This window comes from Salmo salar, chromosome ssa12 (genome assembly GCF_905237065.1).
Source record: "Salmo salar chromosome ssa12, Ssal_v3.1, whole genome shotgun sequence".
NCBI classification, from domain to species: Eukaryota; Metazoa; Chordata; class Actinopteri; order Salmoniformes; family Salmonidae; genus Salmo; species Salmo salar.
Window position 1 is genome coordinate 41,849,944 of NC_059453.1, and position 17,455 is coordinate 41,867,398.

At 40.7% G+C, this 17,455-nt stretch overlaps 1 protein-coding gene across 1 annotated transcript in view; it reads left to right on the forward strand.

Moving 5' to 3' along the window:
* Positions 1-15,156, forward strand: part of pigu (phosphatidylinositol glycan anchor biosynthesis, class U) — a 32,391-nt gene extending 17,235 nt beyond the window's left edge. The window contains exons 3-6 of the mRNA XM_045692116.1: positions 3,038-3,216; positions 11,220-11,335; positions 13,385-13,527; positions 13,685-15,156. Of these exons, the coding sequence (XP_045548072.1) occupies positions 3,038-3,216; positions 11,220-11,335; positions 13,385-13,527; positions 13,685-13,798 (552 nt within the window). The 3' untranslated portion in view covers positions 13,799-15,156. The remainder of the gene's footprint in view (positions 1-3,037; positions 3,217-11,219; positions 11,336-13,384; positions 13,528-13,684) is intronic.
* Positions 15,157-17,455: the final 2,299 nt, after the last annotated feature.

Below are 17,455 nucleotides of genomic sequence, written 5' to 3' on the forward strand. Positions count from 1 at the left end.
GCTCATTAGGGCGAATGCCGTACTTTATGCACCACACTAGCAGCTCTCTCATCTCTCTCTCTCCTAATTTTCCCATTAACCCCGTCACAGTCTCTGTCTCATAGCCCTCGCTCACCTCCAATGTCATCCCGACTGGCTCTGGTTCCGACCTCAGCTCCACCGACTGTCCCGTGTGCCCCCCCCAAAAAAATATTGGGGCTGCCTCTCGCTCGTTGCGCTCTCTCTCCTCGTAGTATCGCCTCTCCGCTCTCGCCGCTTCAATCTCCCACTGCGGGAGGCGATAATCCCCAGCCTGAGTCCATGGTCCCTCTCCGTCCAGGATCTGTTCCCATGTCCATTTGTCCATAACGCAGTAGTCCTGCTGCTCCTTCCTCTTCCGCCGCTTGGTCCTGGTTTGGTGGGTAATTCTGTAACGGCTGTCTACGGAAGAAGTGGACCAAAATGCGGCGGAGTTAGGGTTCGTCATTTTTAATGTTACGAACACTATGCAATTAACAAAACAACAAAACTGACAGCCAACACAGTCCTGTCAGGTGCAACAACAGTGACAAGCACAATTACCCACACCACACAACGGAAACGTAGGCAACTTATGTGTGACTCCCAATCAACCACAACCCTCTACAGCTGTGCTTGATTGGAAGTCACACGGCCAAAATTAAATGAAACAATAAAACACTTACTCCCTTCTGCCACGTCCTGACCCAACTACACCCTCTACTGGTCAGGACGTGACACATTGCACAACCTTCAATGTTATGTCATAATTATGTAAAATTCTGGCAAATTAGTTCACAACGAGCCAGGCGGCCCAAACTGTTGCATATACCCTGACTCTGCTTGCAGTGAACGTAAAGAAGTGACACAATTTCCCTAGTTAATATTGCCTGCTAACATGCATTTCTAAATATGCAGGTTTAAAAAAATATATACTTCTGTGTATTGATTTTAAGAAAGGCATTGATGTTTATGGTTAGGTACATTTGTGCAGAGATTGCGCTTTTGTTAAATCACCCGTTTGGCGAAGCTGATGTTGGCTGTGATTCGCTGATAAATTAACAGGCACCGCTGTTTAATGCTAGCGTGCAACTTACCTTGGCTCCTTGCCGCCACAAGGTCCTTTTGACGCTGCACTCGCGTAACAGGTGGTCAGTCTGCCACGCAGTTTCCTTGTGGATTGCAATGTAATCGGCCATAATAGGCGTCCAAAAAGGCCAATTTTACCGATTGTTATGAAAACTTGAAATCGGCCCTAATTAATCGGTCATGCCGATTTAATCGGTCGACCTCTAATTCAGACCCTTTGCTACGAGACTCAAAATTGAGCTCGGGTGCATCCTGTTTCCATTGATCATCCCTGAGATTTTCTAGAACTTGATTGGAGTCCACCTGTGGTAAAATCAATTGATTGGACATGATTTGGAAAGCCACTCACCTGTCTATATAAGATCGTACAGTTGACAATGCATGTCAGAGCAAAATCCAAGCCATGAGATCAAAGGAATTGTCCGTAGAGCTCAGAGACAGGATTGTGTCAAGGCAAAGATCTGGGGAAGGATACCAAACAAATTCTGCAGCATTGAAGGTCCCCAAGAACAGAGTGGCCTCCATCATTCTTAAATGGAAGAAGTTTGGAAACACCAAGGCTCTTCCTAGAGCTGGGCGCCCATCCAAACTGAGCAATCGGAGAAGGGCCTTGGTCAGGGAGGTGACCAAGAAATAGATGGTCACTCTGACAGAGCTCCAGACTTGCTCTGTGGACATGGGAGAACCTTCCAGAAGGACAACCATCTCTGCAGCACTCCACCAATCAGGCCTTTATGGAAGAGTGGCCAGACGGAAGCCACACCTCAGTAAAAGGCACATGACAGTCCACTTGGAATTTGCAAAAAGGCACCTAAAAGACTCTCAGACAATGAGAAACAAGATTCTCTGATCTGATGGAAAAAATATTTTACTCTTTGGCCTGAAGTCCAAGCGTCACATCCGGAGAAAACCTGGCACAATCCTATGGTGGTGGCAGCATCATGCTGTGGGGATGTTTTTCAGCAGCAGGGACTTGGAGAGATCCTTGACGAAAACCTGCTCCAGAGCGCTCAGGACCTGACTGGGGGCGAAGGTTCACCTTTCAAGACGACCCTAAGCACACAGCCAAGACAATGCAGTAGTGGCTTCAGGAAAAGTCTCTGAATGTCCTCGAGTGGCCCAGCCAGAGCCCGAACTGGAACCCGATTGAACATCTCTTGAAAGACCTTAAAATAGCTGTGCAACAATGCTCCCCATCCAACCTGACAAAGCTTGAAAGAATCTGCAGAGAAGAATGGGAGAAAATCCTTAACTACAGGTGTGCCAAGCTTTTAGCATCATTCCCAAGAAGACTTAGAACTTCAATAAAGATCTGCATGTCCAATCAATTGAATTTACCACAGGTGGACCACAGGTGGACTCCAATCAAGTTGTAGAAACATCTCAGGGATGATCAATGGAAACAAGATGCACCGGAGCTCAATTTAAAGTCTCATAGCAAAGGGTCTGAATACTTATGTAAATAAGGTATTTCTGTATTTCATTTTTAATACATGTGCAAAATTTTCTAAAAACCTGTTTTCACTTTGTCATTATGGGGTATTGTGTAGATGGAGGGACAAAAATAATTGTATCCATTATAGAATAAGGCTGTAACGATGTAGACAAAGTCAAGGGATCTGAATGGCTAATTAAACAGCCCATATGATGGTGCAACACTTGTAGACTAACCAAAAGAAAGAACCACCACAGATGAAAGGAGAAACTAGTAGTGATCATACCTGAGTTAGTAGCATATCAATCACCGCTCGCCTTACTCCCTCTAACAGTCAAATTTGAAAGTAACGCAAAGTAATAACTAGTAATATAACTTATTTTCACACGAAGTAATATTTTAAATAGCGCATTACTTTTGTCAAATTTAACGAGTAATATTACTTTTTCAGGTAACTAATCCCAACATTGATTATGAAAGGACCTTCATGCATTGTGTGATCGTTCCCTCCTACAGTGTGAATGCTTCTTCTCTCTGTGTCTCTTCCCCAGCCTCTCCATGCCAGATCTCACCCCCAACACAGGCCTCTTCAGGTACTTCTTCGCCGAGATGTTTGAGTACTTCCGCCTCTTCTTCATCTGTGTCTTTCAGATCAACGTGTTCTTCTACACAATTCCACTCTCCATCAAGCTGAAGTGAGTGCCCTTCATCAGCTCTTTAACTCAGTGTGGAGAGACTAAGGTTGTCATTTTTGTGGTTCAGAAGAGCACAGATCTGTGGGGCAAAATACAGTAACCCTTCAAATATGTTTGCACTGTACCAATAGATGCACGTTAGCACATATGCTAACGAACCATAAATCAGTTTGACTCCAGATTGACTCGTCAAAGACATTACCCTGATGAACCATGTTAAGTTTGGCATTGATATCTTTAAAAAATAAGGAAACTTTTTAGACTATGCAACGCTAATTGGTTTTGACATGGCTGTGTGAGTAAAAAAATGTGATGGTCACATCGTTCGAGCTGCACATACACCTCACTCAAAACGTCCTATTTTTTAGGAAGCTAAAACCATGATTTGGTCAAAATGAACCATAGGACCTAATGACACCAGATGGAATGCAGGCCCATAGTATGTCTTAACTTAGTTTCAGAAAAGCTAAAGGATTGGTCAAAAGATGGCTAAAATATAGACAAATAAAAATCTGATTTTACGTGTCCATTTAAACCACTAAGTCCACTGCACTGAATCCTATTAACTTGAAACTTTAAGATGAACCACACTGAATTTGGTATTGATATCCCAAAAAACAAGGAAACTATTATAGAGCCAATGAACACGCCGATTGGCACCTGTGTTTTTCTGTTGCTCATTTGAAAAATTAGATTTCAGTCTTGGCGGTGTGTTTCCTGACCGGTTCTGTGTTTGGTTAAGGATGTTTGTCCCCCATGAGACACTAGCCAATTTCACTTCCTCATAACCCCAGAATGAATCTAATATAACTGTAATTCATTTTGAAGTTTTTGCAGAGGATGCTTAAGTTGTGCAATTTTACATCTAACTAATGTGTTTGGGGCAGTTTTCTCAAGTTACAAAATGTGCACTGTGTTGTTTTATGTAAATTGTCAGAGCTGTTGAGCACTGTCTGCAATTGGATAGAGAGTGATCACTGCAGCTGTTCACCCCGTGTCAATTACACGTTGTGCTGCATAGATGTTCCGAACTACGTTTTAGACAAGATTTACTTTATGACCAGAATTTATCCTATTTTCCCTAGAATAAGTGTTTGACTCATATCAATACTACATAGGCTGTTTTCAAAGGTAGTCGTTGCTTTTTAAAGGCAGTCGCTCTTTAACAATTCATTATTTTCCTATGTAACGCTAATGCTCAACATCATCTGCAATGATCTTCTAATGAACCATATTTCAGAATCACTCCAGATTTTGTTTTTAGACTTATTACATCAGTCTTGAATTGTTTAACTGCATTCAAATATGGCCACACTGTACCTATAGATGCACATACAGTGCATTCATCAATCTACATACAATACCCCATAATGACAAAGCAAAAACAGGTTTGTATTTTTTTTCCTAATACATAACAATAAACTATCACATTTACGTAAGTATTCAGACCCTTTACTCAATACTTTGTTGAAGCACCTGGCAGTGATTACAGCCTCGTCTTCTTGGGTATGATGCTACAAGCTTGGCACAACTGCAAAGTACAGAGATCCTTGATGAAAACCTGCTCCAGAGCGCACAGGACCTCAGACTGGGGCGAAGGTTCACCTTCCAAGAAGACAACGACCCTAAGCACACAGCCAAGACGACGCAGGAGTGGCTTGGGGACATGTCTCTGAACGTCCTTGAGTGGCCCAGCCAGTGCCCGAACTTGAACCCGATTTTGATCTCTGGAGAGACCTGAAAATAGCTGTGCAGCGACGTTCCCCATCCAACCTGACAGAGCTTGAGGGGATCTTCAGAGAAGAATGGGAGAAACTCCCCAAATACAGGTGTGCCAAGCTTGTAGCATCATACCTGTTAGGGTTGAACTGGCTATTTGTATGCATAACTTATATAATATACCGGGGAAGCTATGCTACAATATTAAGTATATAAACTACGAGTAAATCAACTGTTGAAGACAAGAAGAACTACAACCGGCAACAGGAAGTGCGTCACGACGCTGGGATCAGCCTGCACGCCGACGACAGGAGGAGCAAGTTTAAACCACGCTCCTCCTCCCTCTGACAGGCCAGCATTGAGCGGGAACTATCTCTGTCAGAGTATAAAAGAGAGAACAATAGAATGTGACGCCCTCTTCTCTGTTTTGCCCTGCGAGGTAAAACAGCGAGACCGTATATACGAACAACCCATTTACCACACACGTGTTTGCATTAATTAAAGTACAGCTAAATCAGAAGTTACTATGTGCTGACTATTTTGTTCTGACACCAGAAACGAACTGTCGCAACTTTAACATACCCAAGAAGACCCAAGGCTGTAATCGCTTCCAAATGTGCTTCAACAAAGTAGTGAGTAAAGGGTCTGAATACTTATGTAAATGTGATATTTCAGTTTTTATTTTTAATACATTTGCAAAAACGTCTAAACCTGTTTTTGCTTTGTTATTATAGGGTATTGTGTGTAGATTTTTTGAAGAGAAAAAATATATACATTTTAGAATAAGGCTGTAACTTAACGAAATGGTCTGAAAACTTTCTGAATATACTGTATGCTAATGCTAAAAATACTTAATTTTCCAATGAACCATAACACGGAACCCAAACCGGCTGCGCACGTGCACCATCGTGCATAAATGTATTTTGTCCCCCCACACCAAACGCGATCATGACACGCAGGTTAAAATATCAAAACAAACTCTGAACCAATTATATGAATTTGGGGACAGGTTCGAAAAGCATTAAACATTTATGGCAATTTAGCTAGCTAGCTTGCGCTTGCTAGCTAATTTGTCCTGGGATATAAACATTGAGTTGTTATTTTACCTGAAATGCACAAGGTCCTCTACTCTGCCAATTAATCTACACATAAAACGGTCAACCGAATCGTTTCTAGTCATCTCTCCTCCTTCCAGGCTTTTTCTTCTCTTGACTTTACATTGAAATTGGCAACTTTCATAAATTAGGTGCATTACCGCCACTGACCTCGTTCGTCTTTCAGTCACCCACGTGGGTATAACCAATGAGGAGATGGAACATGGGTACCTGCTTCTATAAACCAATGAGGAGATGGGAGAGGCAGGACTTCCAGTGCGATCTGCGTCACAAATAGAACTGACTTCTATTTTATCCCTTGGCAACGCAGACGCTCGTTGGCACACGCGAGCAGTGTGGGTGCAATAATTGAATAACATGTATGTCTAAATTTATTTTGCAACGCTCGTGCACGCGACACGAGCATTGTAGTCAGCCTGTAAGTCAGATTGACTCAAGATTTGGTATAAAGACTCAATGAATTACCCTCAAATTAATTTGAGAATGATTAGTTGCTGCATTAAGATGGAACCATATCACACCAGGGCTTTAAGAACTGGACTGATGGGTATGGGGCCATGAAATGTGGTATGTAAACCTTATGCGTATGTCCTTAGAAGCTGTGTGAAAATAAAGTCACTGTAACCTTAGATTGCTGCACCAAACTAGGTTGCATTGTAGATGTCATTGGCACCAGTGGCATAGGATTTTAGAGCAATATCTGATGATCAAGTGGACTTTGTCTTGTGCAAATAAATGTTAAATTTAAATTATACAGACAATGTGAAATATCGTGAAAATAACACTGAAAATATTTCACAAATCACAAACGATTAGTTAAATTGACCCCATAATTGGTATATAAACTTAATTCATGAAGTAATTACTTTAAGAATGATTACCTGCTGCATTCAAAGATAACTAACCTACAGCACTAGACTAAACTTCACTTGCATCATCCTTGTGTTGTTGAGAGATCAACATGGTAATGCTTTCAGTTTGTACATAAACGAAGATGGCAAGCACTATCATATAGAAACTTTATCCAACTCATCTTGTCCTTTAGGTCATATGTGAACCCTGTTCATTGCTGATTGCAGCTACAGTTGAAGTCAGAAGTTTACATACACCTTAGCCAAATACATTTATACTCAGTTTTTCACAATTCCTGACATTTTAATCCAAAAATTCCCTGTCTTAGGTCAGTTAGGATCACCACTTTATTTTAAGAATGTGAAATGTCAGAATGTTTTGGTTTTCCCATGATGTCAAGCAAAGAGGCGCTGAGTTTGAAGGTTGGCTTTGAAATACATCCACAGGTTCACCTCCAATTGAGTCAAATTATGTCAATTAGCCTATCAGAAGCTTCTGAAGCTATGACATAATTTTCTGGAATTTTCCAAGCTGTTTAAAGGCACAGTCAACTTAGTGTATGTAAACTTCCGACTTCAACTGTATATTTGCTATTGATGTTCCTAGCAGGTTTCCATTAGCAGGTAATTCAATTAAAATAAATTAAAAGCTGATAATTGTAGCCGGCCAAATTGTCCGCGGCTGCCGATCATTCACCCTGATTTTGCACTTCAGCACCATTCTCTCACTCCTTACATGTATCGGCCTGCTGCTGAGGAGAGCGAGAGGGCAAGAGAGGAGTCTTGACCTAGGCTAGTGTTGATTGCTAAGATAGAGGCATTTTTCATTAAAGTAAAACGAAGGTTGGACAGTGCCTATAGTGAAAAGCCTACAAGGCAGGGTTCCAGACTACGACCATTTAGTCGTATTTTGTGACCATTTTTACTTGGCTGTGCAAGTAAAAAAAATGTATTGGTCACATTGATATTCGTCACCAAACCCACTGGCTCCAGGTCATCTATATGTATTTGCTAGGTAAAGCCCTGCCTTATCTCAGCTCACTGGTCACCATAGCAGCACCCACCCGTAGCACGCGCTCCTTCAGATATATCTCACTGGTCACCCCCAAAGCCAATTCCTCCTTTGGCCGCCTTTCCTTCCAGTTCTCTGCTGCCAATGACTGGAACGAACTGCAAAAATCACTGAAGCTGGAGACTCATAACTCCCTCACTAGCTTTAAGCACCAGCTGTCAGAGCAGCTCACAGATCACTGCACCTGTACATAGCCTATCTGTAAATAGCCCATCCAACTACCTCATCCCAATACTGTATTTATTTATTTATCTTGCTCCTTTGCACCCCAGTATCTCTACTTGCACGTTCATCTTCTGCACATCTATTCACTCCAGCATTTAATTGGTATATTGTAATTACTTCGCCACCATGGCCTATTTATTGCCTTACCTCCCTTCTTACCTCATTTGCACACACTGTATATAGACTTTTTCTACTGTATTGACTGTATGTTTGTTTATTCCATGTGTAACTCTGTGTTGTATGTGTCGAACTGCTTTGCTTTATCTTGGCCAGGTCGCTGTTGTAAATGAGAACTTGTTCTCAACTGGCCTACCTGGTTAAATAAAGGTGAAATAAAAAAATAATTGATGCGAGTTGCACGCACATTCATTCACCTCACTCAAAACGTCCTATTTTTCGGAGGCTAAAACCATGATTTGGTCAAACAGTAAAGAACCTTTTAATTTATCAACTAAATTTTGAGCTCAATAGCAACTATTTTGCAAAGAAGAAATTTGATATGGCTTTGAGATACGGAGCGTGTGAAATGCGAATTGGCCATTGCGAGTGTATAGACCTCATTGGTCAACTCCTGTTTTTTGGGAAATTAAATGTACCGTTGGATTAATACATGGCTACTAGCAGTGGGTATAATCTTTAGAATTAGTGATCTAGCTAATGTGTTTTGAGTTTCCATTTACTTAGGTGGTGAATTATCCCCAACTAAATTAGCCTAAGATATTAGAGCACATAAAGATGCTGGCAAATTAATTTCAATTGAACAAATTCTGCAGCTCTGTTTTAACAGTAAAATATAGCACAATTGTCTATCCAAAATGCATGACAGTTACTGGATTAGGTTGCATGTTAACATATTTAGAATCACAACATGAAATAATTACGAAACAATTTATTTATTCAATACCATCTCAGTAGTCTAGTATACTTTATTAAAAAGCACTGTGAAAGACGTTATAAGATTATTTAAAATCATGTTATATTGTGTGATGCCATGTTAGAAAATTGGGGTGCGACCAAATCGTTGGCTTGTGCTACCAACTGAAACGCTTAATGGCACCAGTGCCACCAGGGGGAAATGTTAGTCTGGAGCCCTGACTACAAGGGGAATGTTCTCCGTATGGACAAGTTTTAATATTGTAGTGGACAAAGATAAAAAGAACGTTGGCATGGCCAAATGCAGGCTACTGTGCAACTCGCTATTCAGATAGGATGCAATTTTGGAACTTATATTTATTCATTTTTTTGTATTTAGAATCATTTGTTTTTATTATTATTTTATCATTTTTATTATAGGCCTATTAATTTATCTAAACCAGTTCTTTAAATATGAAAAACTTTTGTTTCATTCTGCTGATATTGTTGTTGGCTAAATGAAGTTTCATCAGTTAAAAAAAAAAAAATGTATTGTGTGCTCCATATTTAGTTTAACAAATGACAGGTTAATAGGCTAAGGTAGGCACTAGCCTTTATTGGTAATTGCTGCAATATATCCTGTACAAAACTTTTGTGAAGGTTTAAACCAGTTTGGAAGTGTTTTTCGTTTCATTCTGTTGAGCCAATTTATTCGGCCAAATGAAGTTCCAGCTGTAATGTTGTGTTTACTGCAATATAATATCCTGTTCGTATTTTCCCTATAAACAATAGCTTGACTAATTTTTGGAAATACCCTAATACAATTTAGAAAATGTTGTGAATGTTTGCTATTTGCCTATTATACTTCAGGCCTATAATATGAGGGCAGTTGCACCGGTGCTCCAACTGACCCCAACAGTTTAATTTTAGGTGAGGAAGAATGTTTTAAGCCTACCAGAGTTACTCCTATAATCTTAGAATATAATGCTTATCTTTATAAAAATATTTGGATAGAAAATGTACTAGTTAGCTTCCTTCTGGTCGCCTATATCTGTAGGCTACTGCATCTGCTATATCTGACAAGGATAAAGAAATGCATGTCAGTGTCATAGCATGCTGCCGACATATCTCTCTCTCTCTCTCTCTCTCTCTCTCTCTCTCTCTCTCTCTCTCTCTCTCTCTCTCTCTCTCTCTCTCTCTCTCTCTCTCTCTCTCTCTCTCTCTCTCTCTCTCTCTCTCTCTCTCTCTCTCTCTCTCTCTCTCTCTCTCTCTCTCTCTCTCTCTCTCTCTCTCTCTCTCTCTCTCTCTCTCTCTCTCTCTCTCTCTCTCTCTCTTCTCTCTCTCTCTCTCTCTCTCTCTCTCTCTCTCTCTCTCTCTCTCTCTCTCTCTCTCTCTCTCTCTCTCTCTCTCTCTCTCTCTCTCTCTCTCTCTCTCTCTCTCTCTCGCTCTCTCGCTCTCTCGCTCTCTCGCTCTCTCGCTCTGGCTAGGCCTAAGCTTTTATATGTATTGTTTTAATATTCATATCATACAGTGGACGCCTAAGCCTATAGGCCTATGCATGCAATGCCCTGATGCATTTAGTGCTCAAATCTACGACAGCTGAACCGTGAGGTGGACAATTATTGTTTTAGGAAAGTAAAAACCAATAAAACAATAGGCTAAAAAGTTTTGCATTTGCGACACATCGAAACATAAGGAATAGTGTTTTTGTAGTTTGTTATAGGCTGTTTTTAAGGACACATTAATGTGGCTCATCTGGCCAATATCCCTCGTTTATTGATGCGCTGGCTGCGTGGGTGGAAGTCCTAATGGTTTACGCACCCTATTCATATGGATGAGCTGTACATTTCTCAAATGTCCGATAATTAAAAATCTTCCCAGTCACTTGTGCGGTGCCAAATTTCCGGAAACCCTTGTTCCTGGGTATTATGTACTATTAAACAGACGATTTCATTCAAAGTGACTTACAAAGTGATTGTTTTCATTTGGGTGGCCCCTGTGGGAATTGAACCCACTTCTCTGGTGTTACAACTGTCATGCTCTACTGAGCCACACAGGACCACATGTGTGTATATAATGTATCCCATCTAAAAGTGGCATCTATAAGTCCGGTAAATTATTTAATCCTAAAAGGCTGCTGTATAGTAACACTGCTGTCCTCTGTCCCAGGGAGCACCCAGTCTTTCTGATCTTCATGCAGATCGCCATCATCAAGTCCTCCCCCACCGTGGGCGACATCGCCCTCTATATGGCCTTCCTGCCGGCCTGGAACCACCTATATAGATGTGAGTGGTTCTTTCCCATGAGCCATGGATTGTGTTCGATATGGTACACCGTAGCAAACTGTTTTGCAACAGAAGATGAGCACAAGCATTTCTTATTGGACAAGTTAAGATAGTACCTCCCCGTTTCAAGGCTCCCATTTCGCGCTTACTGAACTCTGTCCTAAAGCTATTTCTGTTGAAGAGGCAGGAATACTCTTCGCCCCTGTCGAATTCAGTTTGTCTTCATCCCTCAAAAGTCGTACAAAGTTGAGCTACATTAATATTCCATGTCATCTATTGTGTAGATCCCGCTGTACTGTATGTGTGAGGATAGTGTTTCCCAAACCTTTGCTCTATTCATTAGCTATCTATTCCACTGCTTGCAAACCTCTTTGAACTAGTCAAGGGCTTGTAAATAAATCCAATAGGTGGAACAGCTGGGGTGGTGGGTACTCAATGAGAGAGTTTGGAAACATGTTTTATGAGTTGCTCAACAGATGGCATTGGACATGGACAAAGCTCGACTAAGACAATTATTTTAGGAGAACTAACCGTCAGAGGGTGTGCTCCTTAACATCATCCCTAATACTGTAGTCCAGTAATCATCAACCCTGCTGCAGGTGACCCGCAGTACAGCAGGTTTTGTCCCAGCCAAAGGAATGTACTTTTTTTGTCTTAGCACTAACACCCCTAATTCCACAATTCAAAGGCTTAATGATGAGTTGAATCAATTGTGTTAGTGATAAGGCAACAAACAAAAAATGTGAACACCATTGGGTCTCTAGGACCAGGATCGAGAAACAATGGTCCTTTGTCGCTCAGTTGGTAGAGCATGGCACTTGTAACACCAGTTTAGTGGGTTTGATTCCCGGGATCACCCATATGTAAAATGTATGCAGGCATCAATGTAAGTCGCTTTGGATGAAATCGTCTGCTAAATGGCATATATTACTGATTTAGGGTTTGTTTTCAGACCAGGTCAAGGGCTAGTATAATTATCTTTCTTTACAAAGAGAAGCAGGAAGAGGGGATGACTCCGCTCTGTCAAAGTCAACAATAGAAACTGATTTCTGATGCACCACAGGCACCTGACACAAAGCTCAATAACAAGAAAAGCCAGGATGGTATTTCAGAAAGCATAATCTAATGAGTCATCCAGTTTAATGATCATCTATTTAGTCATAGCCAACATAAATTGGGACTATAGCCAGCTAGGGTAGAGAGTGGTCAGTGAGTCAGTAATGTTTTAACGTTTGAAGTTTGCCTTTTTATGAACTGGAGTTCATACAGAGTCCTTTCAATTATTCATTTATTTATTTGATAGGGAGAGGTACAATAAAGACATTAACACATTGTATAATCACGAGTGAAATTCATTGCACCGTCATGATTGTGCTTGCACTAATTGCAGAATATTTACTAGAGCGAGTTAGCTGGCTAAGTGTTGAGGTTGTAGAACCGGAATGGTGATGCCCATCTACAGTGGGCTCCGGTCAGAGAGCGGAGACAGAAGCAAAGAGGCAGTTGGAGTCTTTATTTAGATGAAGATGGTTGTAAAATGGAATGGATTGTTTAAATGTCTAGATTCATAGAATGATGAACAGTTGATGTTGCCAGTCTTGAACAGTTGGACAGATGCATGTATGAATTATGATTTTTAATGGCTGCCTGAATTAGCCATTAGTGGCCGGAATCCCACACAAACAAAACAGAGGTGAGGAAGTCCTCTTCTATGCAATAAAGGATATTGGAACTCGCATTCAATTACTCATACTAGTAGTTGTGAGTTGTTGGCTTGCTCAACTCCTCAACTTTGTTTGGGTGATGGACCCGGATTGAAAGGAGGCGCTCTCAATGGCTGCCCTTATAGATACCGGGCCATAGAGAGATATAGAAGGCACACCTGCCACGAATGCCGTCTCCCCAACTCCACATCACCAATCAGCGAATTCTGTACACTAATATTAGGGGAAACTTCTACAAGAAAAAGCTTTGGTTTTAGGCTCATTAAGAATGTTATGACTGTACATTATATAGTTTTATATTGACTTTATTTTCCTTGTGTTCCAGTCCTGAGGAATATCTTCCAGGTGTCGGTTGTGTTGTTGGCGTGCTCCGCGCTGTTCCCCGTCCTCTGGCACCTCTGGATCTACGCGGGTAGTGCCAACTCCAACTTCTACTATTCCATCACGCTGCTCTTCAACGTGGCACAGGTGAGTGGGCTGGAATGGGCTGCATAGCTGGGTAGGCTAGCATTGGTACAGGCATCTTCAGTGTGAAATCAGCTGGATTAGAGTACAGTACCTTTAACTATTGAAATTATAATTTTCACAGATGGATTTCTGTCAATATTGCTTTGTTTCTTCTCAGATCTTGCTGGTGTCGGACTACTTCTACGCGTACCTGCGGCGAGAGCATCACCTAACCCACGGCCTGTACCTGAAGAGGAAAGACGGCAGCGAGGCCACTCTGGTTCTCAAGTAGTAGACGACACATACTCATACACACACACACAGGCAGGGATGGGACCGCTGCATGACTGAAAGTGACTCTGAACATTACCCCACACTTCGAGTTCTTATTTCTGAGGTCTTTTAAACAAACATCCCAACTAACCCCCTGCTCCCACATAGACCAGCAGTGTTTTTGAAGGTCCCACTGGAGTAAACCTGAAGAAATTAAGGAAGGAGCAGACATGGAGGTTAAGTGGCTGGGGTGAAAGATGTGCTACCTTTTGTCTGTTCTGTCGCTCCAATGAGTAGGCGAGATGTATATTTTGGCATGTAGGTGATTGGGTTGCTGGTCTGGGTTCTTCAGCTTTTTTTGGTCCTACCTTTTTCCTGTATTTACTTTCTTATGCTTTTAGGACTCACTGTCACTCACATTGAAAACAAGCGGATGAATTGCGCAGATGTGAGCCTTTTGGGTACTTGGGCGCATACGTAAACCAGACAGATCTGCTCTTTTACCAGCAGAGGGCGTCAGTTGAATAGGAAAACTACAGTGGTTTGTCAGTCTGTCTATCAGCCAATGTGTTCATTTGGGCACGCAACTGAAAACTTTAAAAAACATTTTGTATTAAAAAAAATGGTATTCAGTATTTTCCAAGTAGTCCACCTCTGTTTCAGGACGTTGTCTTCTGTTTGGTGCCTAATGAACACAACCCTTTATGTTTTGCTTTACTAATACACTAAACACTGTGTCCAACTATAACTGTCTGTACAACTTGTTGGTAAGTTGCTACTCTTCTCTCAATGAATATCGAATCGGTATCTGATGACTCCTGCATTGTCACTATTTGCAATAGCATAGGCAAAAGATATTGGGGATAAGACACCCATTTACTGGAGTGTGTCTTCTGAGAAAAATGGAATCTGAATGGTACTCTGTACTTAGTGACAATGAGATATCATCTGGAATCCACCGAACTCTCGTGATGCACTCTGCTTGGTGAATGTGTTCCGTGTCAACTCAAATGTTCATGTATGCCATTTTTTTATACAAATTATGGATATATGTGTAGGTATATAGTATTTATTTATTGCCAGCCCTGATTTTTGTTCTAAAATTTTTGCTTCAATCATTTGGTAAATGGATGAGTACTTAAGTTGTTAGGTATGTTTATGCATTTTTTACATAAGACCAGGGTGATTTTGAAACGGATAATGTTTTATTTGCTGAATGAGTGGCTATGAATGATGATGGCTACATTACAGGTTGTAATTTTTTGGGGTGTACAGATATAGTGCCTTCAGAAAGTATTCACATCCTTTGACTTTTTCCAAATTGTGTTGTGCTACAGCCTGAATTTAAGAGTAATTAATTGTAGATTTGTTTTGTCACTGGCCTACACATAATACCCCATAATGTTAGTGAAATTATGTTTTTAATTTTTTTTACTAATTAATTAAAAATGAAAAGCTGAAATGTATTGAATCAATAAGTATTCAACCCCTTTGTTATGGCAAGCCTAAATAAGTTCAGGAGTAAAAATGTGCTTAACAAGTCACATAAGTTGCATGGACTCACTGTGTGTGCAATAATAGTGTTTAACTTCATTTTTGAATGACTACCTCATCTCTGCACCCCACGCATACAATTATCTGTAAGGTCTCTCAGTTGAGCAGTGAATTTTAAACACCGATTCCACCACAAAGACCAAGGATGTTTTCCAATGCCCTGCAAAGGAGGGCACCTATTGGTAGATGGGTAAATAAATAAAAAAGCAGACATTGAATATGTAGCATGGTGAAGTTATTAATTACACTTTGGATGATATATAAATACACCCAGTCACTTCAAAGATACAGGCATCCTTCCGAACTCAGTTGCCGGAGAGGAAGGAAACTGCTCAGGGTTTTTACCATGGGCCCACTGGTGACTTTAAAACAGTTACAGAGTTTAATGGCTGTGATGGGAGAACTGAGGATGGATTAACAACATTGTAGTTACTCCACAATGCTAACCTAATTGACAGAGTGAAAAAGGACGCCTGTACAGAATAACAAAATATACCAAAACATGCATCCTGTTTGCAACAAGGCACTAAAGTAAAACTGCAAAAAATGTGGCAAAGCAATTCACTTTCTGTTCTGAATACAAAGTGTTATGTTTGGGACAAATCCAATACAACACATTACTGAGTACCACTCTTCATATTTTCAAGCACAGTAGAGGCTGCATCATGTTATGGGTATGTTTGTTATCATTAAGGACTGGGGAGTTTTTCAGGATAAAAAAAGAAACGGAATGGAGCTAAGCACAGGCAAAAGCCTAGAGGAAATCCTAGTTCAGTCTGCTTTCCACTAGATACTGGGAGATTAATTCACCTTTCAGCAGGGAAATAACCTAAAACACAAGGCCAAATCTACACTGGAGTTGCTTACCAAGAAGACATGAATGTTCCTGAGTGGCCAAGCTACAGTTTTGATTTTAATCTACTTGAAAATCTATAGCAAGTACTTAAAAATGGTTGTCTAGCAATGATCAACATCCACTTTGACAGAGCTTGGAAGAATTTAGATTAATGGACAAATTTTGCACAATCCAGGTGTGGAAAGTCATTAGAGACTTACCCAGAAAGACTCACATCTGTAATCGCTGCCAAAGGTGTTTCTACAAAGTATTCACTCGGGTGTGAATACTTCTGTAAATAAGTTATTTCTGTATTTCATTTTCAATAAATTTGCTAACATTTCTAAAAACACGTTTTCACTTTATCATTATTTGATATTGTGTGTAGATGGGTGAGAATTTCTTTCCATTTTGAATTCAGGCTGTAACGCAACAAAATGTGGAATAAGTCAAGGGGTATGAATATCTTCTGAAGGCACTATATGTGCAGCACACTGGAAGCCTATTCCGGTCCTGGAATAGCCTATTGGATCACCCATTTTAATCCATAGAAGCAGGTGGTGTGGACAATTTATTTTAACCTTGTCACTTCAGCTGATCAACTAAGAGCAGACCTTGTGGCCAATCATTAGCCCCTGTAGACCCTCCCTTTTGGAATTGTATTTTGTTTAAAATCTGTTTGTACATCTATGTCTGCCTTTGGGTCATCACATGATTTTACAAGCTAAAAAACAACTTCTCATTTAGAAAACAGCCTATGTGGCATCGATATGATTCGGAAACATTTATTCTACTGTCAAAATGTACTACAAAATGTAAATAGGATCATTTTGGTCATAACGTCAGTCTTTTCCAAAACAGAATTTTGTACCCGAGTATGTCATTAAGGTTGGGTTTATTTCAATCCTGCTCACACCTGGCAGCACACAAGTAATCATAAATGCAGAGTGCAACTGCATGAGATCTGATCATAATGTAGCCCCTTAGACTCTGATCTTCGGTCAGTGTTGCATTTTCCACACTAATGGTCAAGGTTAGGATTGGGGGAGCGGAAGCTTTTCCCTGATCTGTATAGGGGCAACTTCACCCCGCACTTTCTAACCACATTGACTGAACTTATTGACCCCAGCCGGTCAAACAGACAAGACCACGTATGACCTCTTTCTCTACTGAAAAAATATCTGCCTAGTGCCTGCATCCCGACCCACTGGGCTAAATCAATTTCATCATCCTGGAGAGTTAAAGGCTCTTTGACAGATGCAGTCTTTTATTGAATTGAAACTAATA